The 14,429-nt window shown below is 38.7% G+C and overlaps 1 protein-coding gene across 2 annotated transcripts in view; it reads left to right on the plus strand.

The window, feature by feature from the left end:
• Window positions 1-7,495, plus strand: part of TRAPPC12 (trafficking protein particle complex subunit 12) — a 50,483-nt gene extending 42,988 nt beyond the window's left edge. For both annotated transcript variants that reach the window (XM_053972970.1, XM_053972968.1), the window contains exons 10-12: window positions 4,844-4,944; window positions 5,699-5,786; window positions 7,153-7,495. In XM_053972970.1, the coding sequence (XP_053828945.1) occupies window positions 4,844-4,944; window positions 5,699-5,786; window positions 7,153-7,395 (432 nt within the window). In that variant the 3' untranslated portion in view covers window positions 7,396-7,495. The remainder of the gene's footprint in view (window positions 1-4,843; window positions 4,945-5,698; window positions 5,787-7,152) is intronic.
• Window positions 7,496-14,429: the final 6,934 nt, after the last annotated feature.

Below are 14,429 nucleotides of genomic sequence, written 5' to 3' on the forward strand. Positions count from 1 at the left end.
TTCCCTAAAATTAAGGGTAAAGCTCCCATTGACATCAGTGAAACAGAATTTCACTAAAACTCTCATGTCTCACTGCCTCAGACTGTGTGCAACTCTCAGTCACACTGTATAACTGCCATCTTCATCTAGAAGAAATTCAAGAGTGTCCTTTTGTCTAGATCATATCCCTGAGAAGACAGGGGAGGGCACCTTAAAAGAAAAAACAGTATACAGAAAAGTATAATAAATGTCCATGTACTTGTATTTAATGGCACATAAAAATAGATGTCTTTTTATTTTTCATAAAATTATGCATTTAAATAGCTATCTGATTCTTTTAATTTATAGTATCTCACAAGTTCTTTGCAGTTCTTTCATATTTCTGATACTGATAATTCAAACTTTTCCTCTTTTATCTACTTACTTTTATTATTAATAATAAATCTAATTTTGGATTGTCAGATATTTACAAATGATCTTATTTGGGACATTCCTGTAATAAAATTATATTGAAACTGAGTAATTTACTCTTAATAGATAGTTATTAACATTGCTTGCTTGAAATCATAGATTGTCATTCTAATTCAGTTATGGATTTTCAGTTCTCAGCAGGAGCATGGTTTCACAATGTGTTAGACATGTCTGTGTTTAAAAGTCTCTACTTTAAAGTGGAGCACTATGGAGCAATTTTATGATATTGGCTGTGTGCATTAATTATTACCTAAATAGGGAACATAATAATTATGCATATTAAAGAATGGTACTGTAAATATGCAAAATGCTAAAGGAAATACAAGTTATTAATAGTTCTGGTCTTTCTGGGAAAATGACTGGGTATGTTACTGGCACTGCCTTTGTGACAAGAGTGTCTGCTCTGATGTCACACCCAAAGTCTGTTTGCCATTCCATTTACTATGGAGAAATTTTCACTCCCCTGAGGAAAGCATCTCCTAACTTACAGAATCATTTGAAATCACTGACCTCTACAATGCTGGCTGTGACAACAGGCCTCCAGTTCTGAGGGGTTTTATTGTCAGATCTGGACATAGCAAAAGGGGTTATGAGGAGTCCTTGATATTTTCATGTGACCTAGATAGAAGTTAAAAAGAATGGTCTCTAAATGCAAATCTTTTCCTTTCTTCTAGCACCTTAAGGAGATAAGGTTTTGTTGCTTGGCTTGTTGTCTTTTTCTGACATAAAATTTTCAGCTCTGTCTGGGGGGTACTAGTGCAACAGATACAAGATTTTGATATATTAAGAGAAATAGGCAGTGTCCAGTTAATTAAAACCAAGCCATTTGAATAAAAGAAACGCAAATGTGTTGCAGTCCTGGGCATCATCATTTTGGTAAGATCACTCTGTGATAAGTGTGCACTGTTGACAAGGCACTCTCTGGAAAAAAAAATGTCTTGCACGTAAAATAGAAAAGCGGTTTTCTCATATTCAAATGTCACAACTTCTCACAAACAAGTAGCAATTCCCAGATACCCTCAGACTGTTCTGCTAACTTTGAACATTTACCACGAGAGGCGTAAGGCAGCCAGATTCCAGTTGCTTATGAGTCACAGACACTGTAGACATCACACACATAAAACAAAACAATAAAGTATAATTCAGGAGTTTAACAAAAAAAAGTTGCAACCTTTTTCAACATTTAAAACTTTATTTATTTTATTTGATTTATTTTTTCTTAATTAAATTGAGCTAACTAGTCTAAAGCATCATGTCCTCTTTATCTTCACATGTAAGTGGAACATAAGGAGGTCTAGATCTGATGTACAGCCTTTGGCTGTTGCCTTAAAAAGTAGGAAATGGGCATTATAGAAATGCAGAATGCAGGAAAAGACAGAGGTTATCACAAAGAAATTTTCATAAGGACTGTAATTCTTTCAGCAGTCACCTGACCTGTAAAACAGAAACAGTGAATGAAATAGAGAAACAGTGAATACATTTTAGTCTCTAGGATTATATTGTGTAGCTCTCACTGGCTGACCTATCCAAAATTTCCATTTGAAATAAGTATATTAAGAAAAAGTTTTAAAAGCTGCCTGTCCTTCTTCTCTGCAATAAATTGCTGCAAAATTGAGTCAAAAGCAATAAAAAAATTCTAGAAGAAAAATCATCTTGGTTTCCAGACAAACAACAAAGTTAAGCACATAGCATATTGGAGGCTCTTTGTTAGGGACTATGATTATTTGAGGTTAACAGTACAGTCTTCATTTTTATTTGATGTGCTAATTATTATTAGATACTGAAGTCATACTTTCTGAACCAAGTTAAGTAAGTGATAAAGTGATAAATAAGTGAATAAGTGATAAAGACCACTTAAAAAGTAAACTGTTACCCCTTTGTGGAAAAAATGAGATTTAAGGGTTTGGCATATTTGCTGAGAAAATACAAGATACTGCTAAGAAATCAGAACTATTCATGATCCCAAATAATGTGTAATTAGTATCAAAGTATACTAGATTTGGACTCATCAAGCTCCCAGGAGAGCAAACTGGTTGCTTGCTTTAGAAATTGATTGTTCTCATATTTAAGGGATTCCCAGGCTAAAAATACTTGAGGACAGATTCAGTTACACTTTGCCAGCATTATCCTCTAGTTAAATGTAATTATTTTCTTGGTGATTTACATCTTTACTGGGATTTATAGAGAGAAGTATCCTTTGTCATTACAAGTGAATGTATGGTATTTTAGAACGAATAATATTTGTTTCAAGTCCAGTTATATAACATCTGGGATAAATGCATCTGTTTTATTAGAAAAGACTATTAATGTGTATTCCAGAAATGCTTGGTAGATGGACAGCAATTGACACTATTACATCTTGGACTGCACTGTTCAATTGGATCATCTCCTAAATGTAAAGAAGAATAATTTCCTTATGTTGACATGGAATAAGTCTTGTGGTTAGAGGTGAAGCAGTATCTGTTATATTAGTGGTTTCAGTAGAGCTTTGGGTACTGCCACTGTGATATTCCCATATGGAAATTGGGAAGAAATGCAGATGAAGCCTTCAGATGGATGGATGTTTGCTGTCTCTGAAAAGTGCAGTTGGAGAGTCATCTGTTGATGACTAGGACTTACTAGATGATCTTTTCCACAAGGATCTCTTTAGGGTTTGTAGTGTTTGTATTATTTTGTTAGGTAGTACTTGTATGATGAAACGTGAAGCATGCTTGTAAAATGTACAGATGATGCCAAGCTGGGAGTGGTACAGACACTATGAAGGGCAGGATCAGAATGCAAAATAATCTTGACAAGTTGAGAAGCTGAAATGTTAAATTGGCTGTGATTCAAACAGCAAAGGCAAAATGCTACCAAAGACTGGGAGTAATATACAAATATAAAATGAGAAACAACAAGCCTATTTCCTGTAGAAAGGAAATAGGCTGAGAGTAAGAAGACTACACAAGGGTAAACAAATTGGACTTCCAGATACTTGGCTTAAAAGCAAAATTTATATTCACATGTGAAACATAAAGTGATTCCTGCTTCTCACTGCTGGTGAGAGATCAGTTGAATTATGGAGACTTCTTACGTGGGCACTCAGAGAGGATATGAAGTAACAGGAGACAGTTCAGAGAATCCAGAAAGCACTATCTATGAGAAAGGGCTAAACACTGCTTTGCCTGAAAATTGGTTTTCATTCTAAAAGGGGAATAAAAAAATTTCAAGTATGCAAAAGACTGTAAAAAAAGAGGAGTTGTACATTCTCCCCTACCACTATGGACAGGACAAAAAGCTGAGGTAAAAAGTACAATAAGATAGAAGATATTTTCTAATGCTAGGGCAATTTAAGAATTCTGGCTTAAGTTTCCTAGTAAGACTCAGATTTGTAATATCTACCACCTGAGAGCATTAAGGAGACTTCAGCACATGTGTCACAAACATTTTTCATAGTGTTCTTAAACAAATGGGAGGTCTCTTGAGGGCCCCCTTGAATCTCTCCACCTGAGGACTGCCTGATTTCCATGGCTTTATGCTTCTGAACTAGTTTATTTTTACTCCTTTTGATAGATTTTGATAGATTTATTTTACCCAGTAGTAAGTTTTTGTCTTCTTCCATCTCTCCAGCCTGAAAAACATGCTGGTAACTTATTTTCCAAATAAGTGGTCTTCAAGTATTTTTTTTCATCTCAAAGAGCAATGTATGTGACATACCTTTAAAAAGGAAGGGGCATTTCACCTAGAAATCCCCTCCCCCATTCCACTCCCCATCAAATCTGTACTTCTTTATGCCAGTTTTCAAGTCTCTCATTCCTTCATCCTGCTCAACTCACTTTTAGGTATTTTTTTAATCTGCAAATGGACCATCTTCCCAATATCCTCAGTGGTCCATTGTACTGGAGTTGTTTTCTGACATGTGGTGTGATGCACTGAAGTTTGTCCTGTGGCCCCTGGCTACGACCCAAAGGCTGGCGGTTAACCAGGTGTGGTCCTGTGCTAACTACAAGGCCACTGGTGTCTGTCTTCCCTTCCTGTGGACTAATGCCCCATTTCATTTGAAGTAACTCTGATGTTTTCTTATTTTCAGCTACTTTTTTGAACTGTGGGGCCAGTTACAACAAAGCGCTAAATGAGGATATAGGGCCTCCCTGCCCTACAGTCCACGAGTGCTCCACAGCCCCCAGCTGAGAAACTGCCTTGAGCAAACTGCACATGCTTTTTGGGTGCTTTTCATGACCTTAATGTGGCTCTTCAAATACATTGTTTGGTAACAGGTGTTACCCAGTCACCTTGGTGTAAAGTGATTGATAATGGACTTTGATATGTTTTATATGTTTTTGTATCCTTATAAGACATAATCAGGATGTAGCTCTTTTTATTGTGGTAACTCACTTATGATTTTTCTGTCTAGATTGGAGACATAAAGACTGCAGAAAAATATTTTCAAAATGTTGAGAAAGTCTCTCATAAATTGGATGGACTACAGAGCCAAATTATGGTTTTAATGAACAGGTAGGTAATTTAATAGCTAAATAAAACTTCATAAAATGTAGTTCTAAAAGTATGCAAGGTGTTCTCTTTCTCTCTTTTATGGGACTTCATCTGTCATAGGTGAGACTGAATGGCTGCAGACTCAGGAGATCTCTATAACTTGGCACAGTTGTATCATCCTGCATTGAAATTGCGATCTTTCAGTTGATTTTACAAAGCTTTTCCTCATTCTTTCAGGCACTGCATATTTTCACCGTGTTTTTTCAATACACATTTGCATAAATATCTCTTAGGAGAGGAGAAGTTATTTTGGGCAGTTATCCTACAATCAGATCTGCCAGGAAAGTACCACCCGGTAGCTTCAAAGGCTGCTTGAATACACTGTAGTAAATTGAGCTGTGTGATGAGGGACTCACTTTGCAATGGTTAGCACATTGGCTTAATATATTTAGAAGATACTATTCAAAGGTGCTCTGAAAATTATATGGCTGATTTCCTGAAGAGAAATAATTCTGGGAAGAGAGTATCTGCATTTAAATTAATAAAACACAATGAAGACTGTTGCTTTCATTGGCAAAAAATATAATAGCTGAGCGATACAAGTTGTCATTCCATTTATCTGTAAATCAGTGTCTCCTTCACACTGTAAAGAACAAATGTCAGAAACTCTCTCATCTGTAACAGGAAAAATAAAAAATGGTGTCCATTCTTTTTAAAATGTATTATTACCTTGGGTTTTTGAGTAGAACTCATTTATATGTCACTTACTTTCTAGAGCATTTCTCCACCTTGGTCAGAATAATTTTGCAGAAGCTCATCGATTTTTCACAGAAATTTTAAGGATCGACTCATCAAATGCTGTGGTAAGTCTTCAAATTGCTACATATATAATGAACACCTAAATTATTCTCGTAATACTTCATGCATGGAATTAATTAGTATCCACAGTATGCTCAGAGCTTTACAGAAAAATGGGATGTGGCATGTGTGCCAAAAGGTTTTCAGTATCCATAAAGGATAAGATGGAAAATGGGATGGGAAATTAAGAACCAGTCTGTATGAAGGGCGTGAATACTTCGGCATGCCTGTAGAAATTCCAAGACACTCTTCTTTTTCAGGATCTTTGCAAAAGCCCTTTTTTTTTTGCACTCACTGTTTTTAGCATAGACTTGCATGTCAGAAAAAGAAACAGCAGCTGCCAATGTATATAAAATTAACTTGATTTCTCACAACATTGAAAGGATATTGTAATTTTAAATATGACATTTTTAGCACGTTGCATGTCAGAGCCTTGGGTTCCTGTCACAAGCTGAGATCAAAGAGCTGTTTATTTACCTTTGGGTTTCCTACACCTGGCAGTTTTCAGTGCATGGTCATGTATATGTTCATGACAAGTCAGACAGCTTACCCCCAGTAATCTGCTCCAAGGCCATTTACAGACTGAAGGGACTGAGTTTAAGGAACACATGAATTGCATTATTTTGCAGACTGTAAAATAGCGTGTATTATAAATCACACAAGATCATGTAAAGTTTCCTGAATGGACAGAAAAATATTTTTTACTAAAAGGCCATGTTCTTTCTTTATCTTCAGCTTTCAGAAAATATGAAAGTTTCTGCTGCTAAACATGTTATAACATGTTTTCAGTTTGTATTGTTGGAATCTTTCAGTAACTCATAAAACCTGTTTTGTGTAGTAAGGAAAATGGAACCTGACTTGATCATTCATGATGTATTTAAACTGCCCTATCTGCTGGATTTACCTGAAGTCAGCTGTAGATGCCTTTGTGATAAGAAAGTATCTTCCTGTTGCTTATGTGGACACATAAGCCAGAGAAAGAGAAGAACACTTCTGAAAATATAATGAAGTAATTTTTTTAAAATCTATGAAAATGCATGTAGAGGCTCATGTGGTTTCTGAAATTTGTTTCTCTTAACTTTCAGACTGACTAATATCCTATACTATTTATATTTCATTTTAGACTGTCTTTTAAAGAGTTTCAGTTCTTAGAAGTCAGCAGGTTCTACTGGCAGAGGGTAAATCTTGAAAATTATAAGAAAAGGACAGCATTGTATAATTGATAATGTATTTCAGTTTTGCACACAGATGCAGAATAGTAATTCTTAGCATACAGTAAATATGTTCTAACTGCAGATGCTAGACATCTTTTCCTTCTCTCTCATCACCTGTAATAAACACAGTATTTGTTTACAATATATTTTTCACTAGGCTAACAACAATGCTGCTGTTTGTCTTCTTTACCTGGGGAAACTGAAGGATTCCCTCCGGCAGTTGGAAGGAATGGTTCAGCAGGACCCTCAACACTACCTACACGAGAGTGTCCTCTTCAACCTGACTACTATGTATGAACTGGAGTCATCTCGCAGTATGCAGAAGAAGCAGGCACTTCTAGAGGCTGTAGCTATCAAAGAGGGCGATAGCTTTAATACTCAGTGTCTCAAGTTAGGATAGGTCATTTCCAACTAATTTTTTAGAGCAAGGCTGATTTTTTAAATTGTATATACTCTTGTTAATGTGTAAATGTGAAATAAAATCTATTCAATTATGAATATTCAGTGGCATTACTACAGAATCTGTCATCTCTAGAAGGCCTGTCATTGCAAAGACTTTGTGCTGACTTAGAGCCAGCTTCATCCCTACAGGTCTGTTCCTGTCTGGTTACTCCTCATTACAGTGCACTATTTTATATATATATATATATATATGTATATATATATATATATATATATATATATATATATATATATATATGTCAACTATATAGATTCTTTTATGAGAAAAACTGAATTTAACCTTATATTGTCTTGATAATTTTTCAGTAGTCAATGAGCAAGCCACGTGAGCTTATTTCATCAGCTAGGAGTTATTGACAGAATATCAGTATGCGTATTTCGGAAAGGAAATTCTGAATGCACCTCTCTTCATTTGCTTCTACGGTATGTGCTTCATTTTGTCCCCATCAGACTCCTGAATATTACACCTTTGTGTGTCCATGGCTGTCAGAGGAGGCTTCTTGATAACCACCATTCAGAGTCACAGCATGGCTAAGGTTGGGAGGAACTGCTGGAGGCCATCTGGTCCAAGTCCCAGTAGCACAAGAACACGTCCAAGAGCATGTGAGGGAGTCATACAGTCCTGCACAGTATCAGTTTCCCACAGTATGAGGGACTATACTAAATGGTCCCCCTGTACTTCCTTAGTTTTGTGTTACCATTGGATCCTTTAGATTAAAACACGTGGATTCTGCAAAGCTGCTCCACTCTGGCATCCTGCTAGGTAGAGAAAGGAGCACTGCCAGTTGGAGTGGAAACACAATAGATTTCAGCTCAGTTCCTCTCCCATTATAAAGCAAAAACACTGAGCACAAAGTATTTCCCAGGGAAAATGAAGCAGAGCCTGAGGCAGAGGTATCTAAGGGTTAGGCCACACAGAGTGGAAGCAAATGGGGCTCAGGACACAGTGCAGTTATCAGTGATGCAACAGTATCAGCATACACTGATTTTGGCATCCCTCAGAACACAGATTCTTGGAATCACAGTACCACTGTGATACCAGTGTATTTCACATCTCTGCCCACATTTCTCCCTTCGTCTGTATCATAAAGATTCAATGCAGATACTCCCACTCATATACAATATACGCATCTGTTCACAGGGGAGTTTTATTGTTCTGAGATTTAATGCTTACCAATTGGACTAGTTTCTTGTCACAAATCACTGCCATGGGACAATTCCATAAGTGTGTTACATTTTTTAATACCATATCCATCAATTAATTCTCACTCCCTTTAAATACACCCACCTGTCTTTTTAAGTAACCAATAACTCATTTTTATGCTTGTCCATCTGGAGATACTGTACATGGGCCAAACAGTTGTCCTCAAAAGTCAAGTTGTTTGAGAACTTCTGCAGTCTAGACATGCAGACATAAGGATGCTGCAAAGTCGCTGGTCACCTGAAAAGACATAAGCCTACAGCTTATACAGAAACAGAATTTACTCCATTTTTACAGTATATTTCTGTTTTACAGGCCATACTTGTACACTGAAACAACAGCTACTTGTGTACCAATCAACTGAAAAAAAAAATGAAAGCAGTTGGTATTTCTGTTTCTGACTTGGCCTCTAGGTTGAACAGCTGGATCTGAAATAAATTTGTGCAGCATCTGGATAGACTTGTCCTAAGGTACCACTACTAAACTCAAAAATGAAATATTCAGCACCACCTGCTTTAGCTGGGCTTAAACGCTATTTGCATAACTTTAGTGAGTATTAAAATAGTAAATTAAAAGTAGTTATATTGGCATTATTCTTTATGAGGTTTTACATTTGTTTTAATTTCTGCTAGGATTTTAGACAAGGCTTGACAATAATTGGACAGATTCTCAGTTTACATTGATAACTGAGTTGAAATCACTGTCATTTTCATTTTGTTACAGCTGTTAATCTGATCAGGTATGTTACTCCCTGTACTCATTTTTTTATTAATATATTTTCACAGAATCACAGAATCACAGGGTTGGAAGAGACATTCAAGATCATCAAGTCCAACCTGTTCCCTGACACCTCAACTAAATCATGGCACCGAGTGCCACATCCAGTCTTTCTTAAACACATCCAGGGATGGTGACTCCACCACCTCCCTGGGCAGACCATTCCAGTACTTTATCACCTTTTTCCTAATATCTAACTTATATTTTCCTTGACGCAGCTTGAGACTGTGACCTCTCGTTCTGTCAGTTGCTGCCTAGAGAAAGAGACCAAACCCCACCTGACTACCACCACCATTCAGGAAGTTGGAGAGAGTGATAAGGTCACCCCTGAGTCTCCTTTTCTCCAGGCTAAACAACCCCAGCTCCCTCAGCCGTTCCTCATAGGGTTTGTGTTCCAAGCCTCTCACCAGCCTTGTTGCCCTCCTCTGGATGTGCTCAATTGTCTCAATGTCCTTCCTAAACTGAGGGGCCAGAACTGGACACAGCACTCAAGGTGCGGCCCCACCAGTGCTGAGTACAGGGGAAGAATGACCTCCCTGCTCCTGCTGGCCACACTATTCCTGATACAGGCCAGGATGCCATTGGCCTTCTTGGCCACCAGGGCACGCTGCTGGCTCATGTTCAGCCGGCTGTCGACCAGCACCCCCAAGTGCCTTTCTGCCTGGGCACTGTCCAGCCACACCATCCCCAGCCTATAATGCTGCAGGGGGTTATTGTGGCCAAAATGCAGGACAGGGCACTTGGACTTATTAAACTTCATCTTGTTAGACTCTGCTTATCTATCCAACCATTCCAGGTCTCTCCGCAGAGCCCTCCTACCTTCCAAGATATCGACACATGCTCCCAGCTCAGTGTTGTCTGCAAATTTACTAATGAAGGTAATCATCCATGTCATCAATAAAAATATTGAACAGAACTGGCCCCTGCAAAGACCCCTGAGGGATACCACTGGTGACTGGCCACCAGCTGAATGCAGCACCATTCACCACCAGTTTCTCCAGCATAGGTCCCTTTTCTTGGGCATGGGGTTTTCTTTGGAGATAAAAGAACTCCTGGTATGTGACAACAATTATTCTCAAAGATGCTGAGAGCACTGAACAATTTACCAGGACTTGTAGTGATAGGACAAGGGGCAACAATTATAAACTAAAAGAGGGTAGGTTTAGCTTGGACATAAGGAAAATATTATTCTTGGTGTGGCACTGGAATAGTTTGCCCAGAGAGACTCCCCATCTTTGGATGCATTCAAGACAAAGGCTAGATGGGTTTTAAGCAAGCTGTTGTAGTGGAAAGTGTCTGTTCCCTTGGAGAGGGTTGAATTAGATGTGCTTCAAAGGTCCTTTCCAACTCAAGCTATTAATTTTTTTTACAGTAATATGTAAAATGATACAAAAGAGATTCACACACATTTAGCTGAAGTGTCATGTTGCATTGCTGTACCGCTGTCTGTGTTTTCAGAAAGTGTTGTCTGTTCCAATGCTAAGTGAAAGTAGCATGATCCATCATCATCCAGCATGCTGAAGCCACTTGCCTCTTTACAACTGAAATAAAAAAGACTTTGGTTCCATAGTTCCTGATTCTGCGCATGTAAATGACAGTCTGTATTCTGATTGACAGAGAATAAAAAGTTATTATCCTACTCAGAGTCCAATAGCCATTGTAAAAGAAACAAAATCTCATTTTCCAAATTTCTCTACATTCTGATTCATGTGTATTACTACATAGGTCTCACTTCAGCATGTTTGCTGTGTTCTTATTAGTAGAAGCTTTTACTCAGATAAAAATGCCATTAAAGGAGACTTGGACTGGGTGACCTCTAAGCTCAGCCAGCCATTAAACAAGTGACATCCTGGTAGACTTGCAGAATAATTAAAATCTAAATGCAAAGGCATATTATCACTGCTGGATGTATGCAAATTGTTAACTGTTTATGAAATGCAGGTAAGACTCAATGTCACTTTATGGCTTGGATATAACATACATACAAGTTAAGTGTTTGACTTCCCTAAATTCTGCCTGTTACACATCTGAATGCTCTACGTGATGTTAAAACATTAAAGCTAAGGACAAACTTTGTCCTCAAAACATTAATTACACCAGGCAATCCTGTTAAATTCAATGAATTCAGCTGAATTTAATGAGGATTCCTGGTGTAAATGAGGGCAGAGCTCAGTTCCAAAACACAGCATGCATATGTCATCTGGCTAAGTGAGAAAAGCTGTGGAAAGCAGAGCCTGAATGCGTTGATTGTTGTATTCAAATCTTAAAGCTTAACGTGCCTTAACAGAAGTTTTGCATTTAAATTCCCACTTTTATTAAAAGAGGAGAAGAGCTGTACTTCAGACATTCAGATAATTGCATTATGCACAGAGACTCTGATCCTCAAAAAAACTTGAGCATCTCTCTGGCATTTCTAATACCTAACTGCAGTACAGGTGATAATGGCATCCCCTCATCAGCTGGTCACTGACATTTTCCTGGTGCCTCAGTTTTCAGACTGGACACATGAAATGTTCCCCAAAAGCATGTGCAGACATGCCTGAAACTCCACAATGGAGTTCTGCCAGTGTACTGGAAAGGATGGTCATTCCTTCACCTACCCTATCCTTCATGTCAGCAGGAGCACTCAGCACAATCTAGATGTGCTCACTGACCTGGTGGAAGAACTCACCCAGCCAGCTAAGGCCTCTTCAGATACATCTTCATCCTGAGGCTGTCAACACAAGGATGTGCTGGGAATTACCATGCTGCCTGGGTAGGCTGCTGGGCTTTCTGCACTATAGGCTTCTTAAGAGGGACACAGTCCCTCTGTGAAGCCTTTGCTGCAGGTGTTTCACAAATCCAGTCAGAGAGGGGGATAAGCATGGTATGATCTTTATGCACAGCTAAGTTATGTCTCTCTCATTTGTATGTCAGCTTAATCAACTACATGTGCTGGAGCTGTCTAAAAGAGGAGTGCAGGATGTGTGGTACTGGCATCAGCAGCTGCAGTGAGAAACACACATTCCCTCGCTGCTTCAACTTGCAACCAAGCAATATTGGCAAAATGGGACTGAAGCATCAAATACAGATGTAAATGTATTTCAGACAGGCAGGACCGCAGCAGGCAGGGTCAACTTCTCTGAGGTTGCTGAGGTAGCAACCTATAATGCTGCTGTCATAAGCAGAGGCCAGGGAAATTAAAGATGTTAAAGTGAATTTAACCAGTACCTCACACCCATATAAGAGTTGAAAGGAAGATGCCATCCACTTCTTCCATGCTGCTTTCTACCCACTTGATTAAACATTGAGGAAGGAATTATCTAACCAGTTAGGTACCTTACAATGTAGGAACCTGCACACAGTTTCTGGCATTTGAACAGCAGTTCTGTAGTGCTGGATGCAAACAAGCCCCAGCACAAACCTTCAGGAAATGGTAGCAGAAAGCTGCTTTCCCACTTAGTTCTCCCAGCCAGTCTGGGGATTACAAATTTAAAGATTCTCATCTTTAAGAGATGTGAGAGATGGTCACAACCCTGGTCTTAGGAAAAGTGTGGATGGGGAGGAGGACCTAGGTGCTGCCTTTCCAACCTGTTTTGGATCGACACAGAAATTTTCTGTTCTAGATTTGGGCAGTCATCTGCAGATGTTTATTATGTATGAGAGTCGTTAAAATGAATCCACCCAAAAGGCAGCAATAATGGCTTATAATTTTCCCACAAAGAGGGAAAAAAACTGGATGTTACTTTTTTGAGGCAAAGATGGAAGAGGGGAGAAGGTTCCATTTTGGCTTTGAAAAACTGTCAAAACTGTCAGTACTAAATTGAAAAATTGAAGTAAAGAGATGCAGAACTAGAGCTGTTTATTAGAAGAAAAAAACCCACAACAATTTCCCCCCCCCCCAAAAAAAAAAAAAACCCACTATTTTCAATACAGTGTGTGAGCAAGTACTTCAAATTCTGGGACACACTCCAGTGGCAGGCAGCAGGACTGAGCCCCCACCCAAGGCTGGGGCAGAAGCCTGTGCATAACCCAGCCACCACTTCGTTTTGTTACAGCATCACCAAGGACAGCTCACCTCCTTCCCATGAACAGCAGGTCAGCTTTAAGTAGCCTCAATCGTTTGGGAAAAAAAATAAGCCTGAGGGTGGACCCAAATCAAATTCTCCCAGCTCAAAATGCCTGTGATCATAGGAGAAACCAGAGTCCAGAGCTCAGCTTGGCTGCTCTGGGCTGTGTCTGTGACCAAAGGCAATCCCAGAGCGTACACAGCCCAATTTTCTACCAGCTAATATTGACAGGCACAACAGTTTTTAATTGGTACTCTGAGAAGCAGCATAGAGAATAAAACAAAATGAATGCAGGTATCCCAGAGAGAACTACAGTGGGGGAGGCCAGAATTGAAAGAGATTCACAGCCCTTTAACTGTTGAATCTTTCCCCAAGCATTCTGGCTTGTGAAATTTTGCTTCTTTGCCTTATCTGCGTACTTATACAGTTAATAAATAATGAGACCTAGCAACTCAGTTGCACAAAAATAGGTTTTTCAAATTGCAGGTATAGCAGAGTATTACCTTTTTGCAACCACACAAAATGTTTTGGGAATCAAGCTGTAAAATCACAATGAGTGCAGTAAATCAGATGAAATCTGCATCTTTGAGCCAGGAGTATTTAAATTGTAACACAATTTCATCCCCCCAATGAGTTGATATGTTTATTTGGCTTCAGGAAATAAAAGACAACTGTCAGTGACCCTATTCTCAAACTTCCTCCCCTATTTTGGGGGGGGGCGGGGGGGGGGAAGGAGAGGATCTGAGAATTTTATCATTTTCCCAGGAAAGAGTCCCAAACAAATGATGTCATTGTCAAGCATAGCACAAGTCAGGTCTACAGCTTGGCCAAATATCTAAATCCACAATCTGGCTACAAAGAAATATTCTTCAAAGTAGTGCTTAGCTTGCATCTCAGTCTTATGTGTGCTGGTGTTTGCCAGCTGATATTAAATGACTGCCTTTG

The sequence above is a fragment of the Vidua macroura genome, chromosome 3, assembly GCF_024509145.1.
Source record: "Vidua macroura isolate BioBank_ID:100142 chromosome 3, ASM2450914v1, whole genome shotgun sequence".
In the NCBI taxonomy this organism is placed as follows: domain Eukaryota; kingdom Metazoa; phylum Chordata; class Aves; order Passeriformes; family Viduidae; genus Vidua; species Vidua macroura.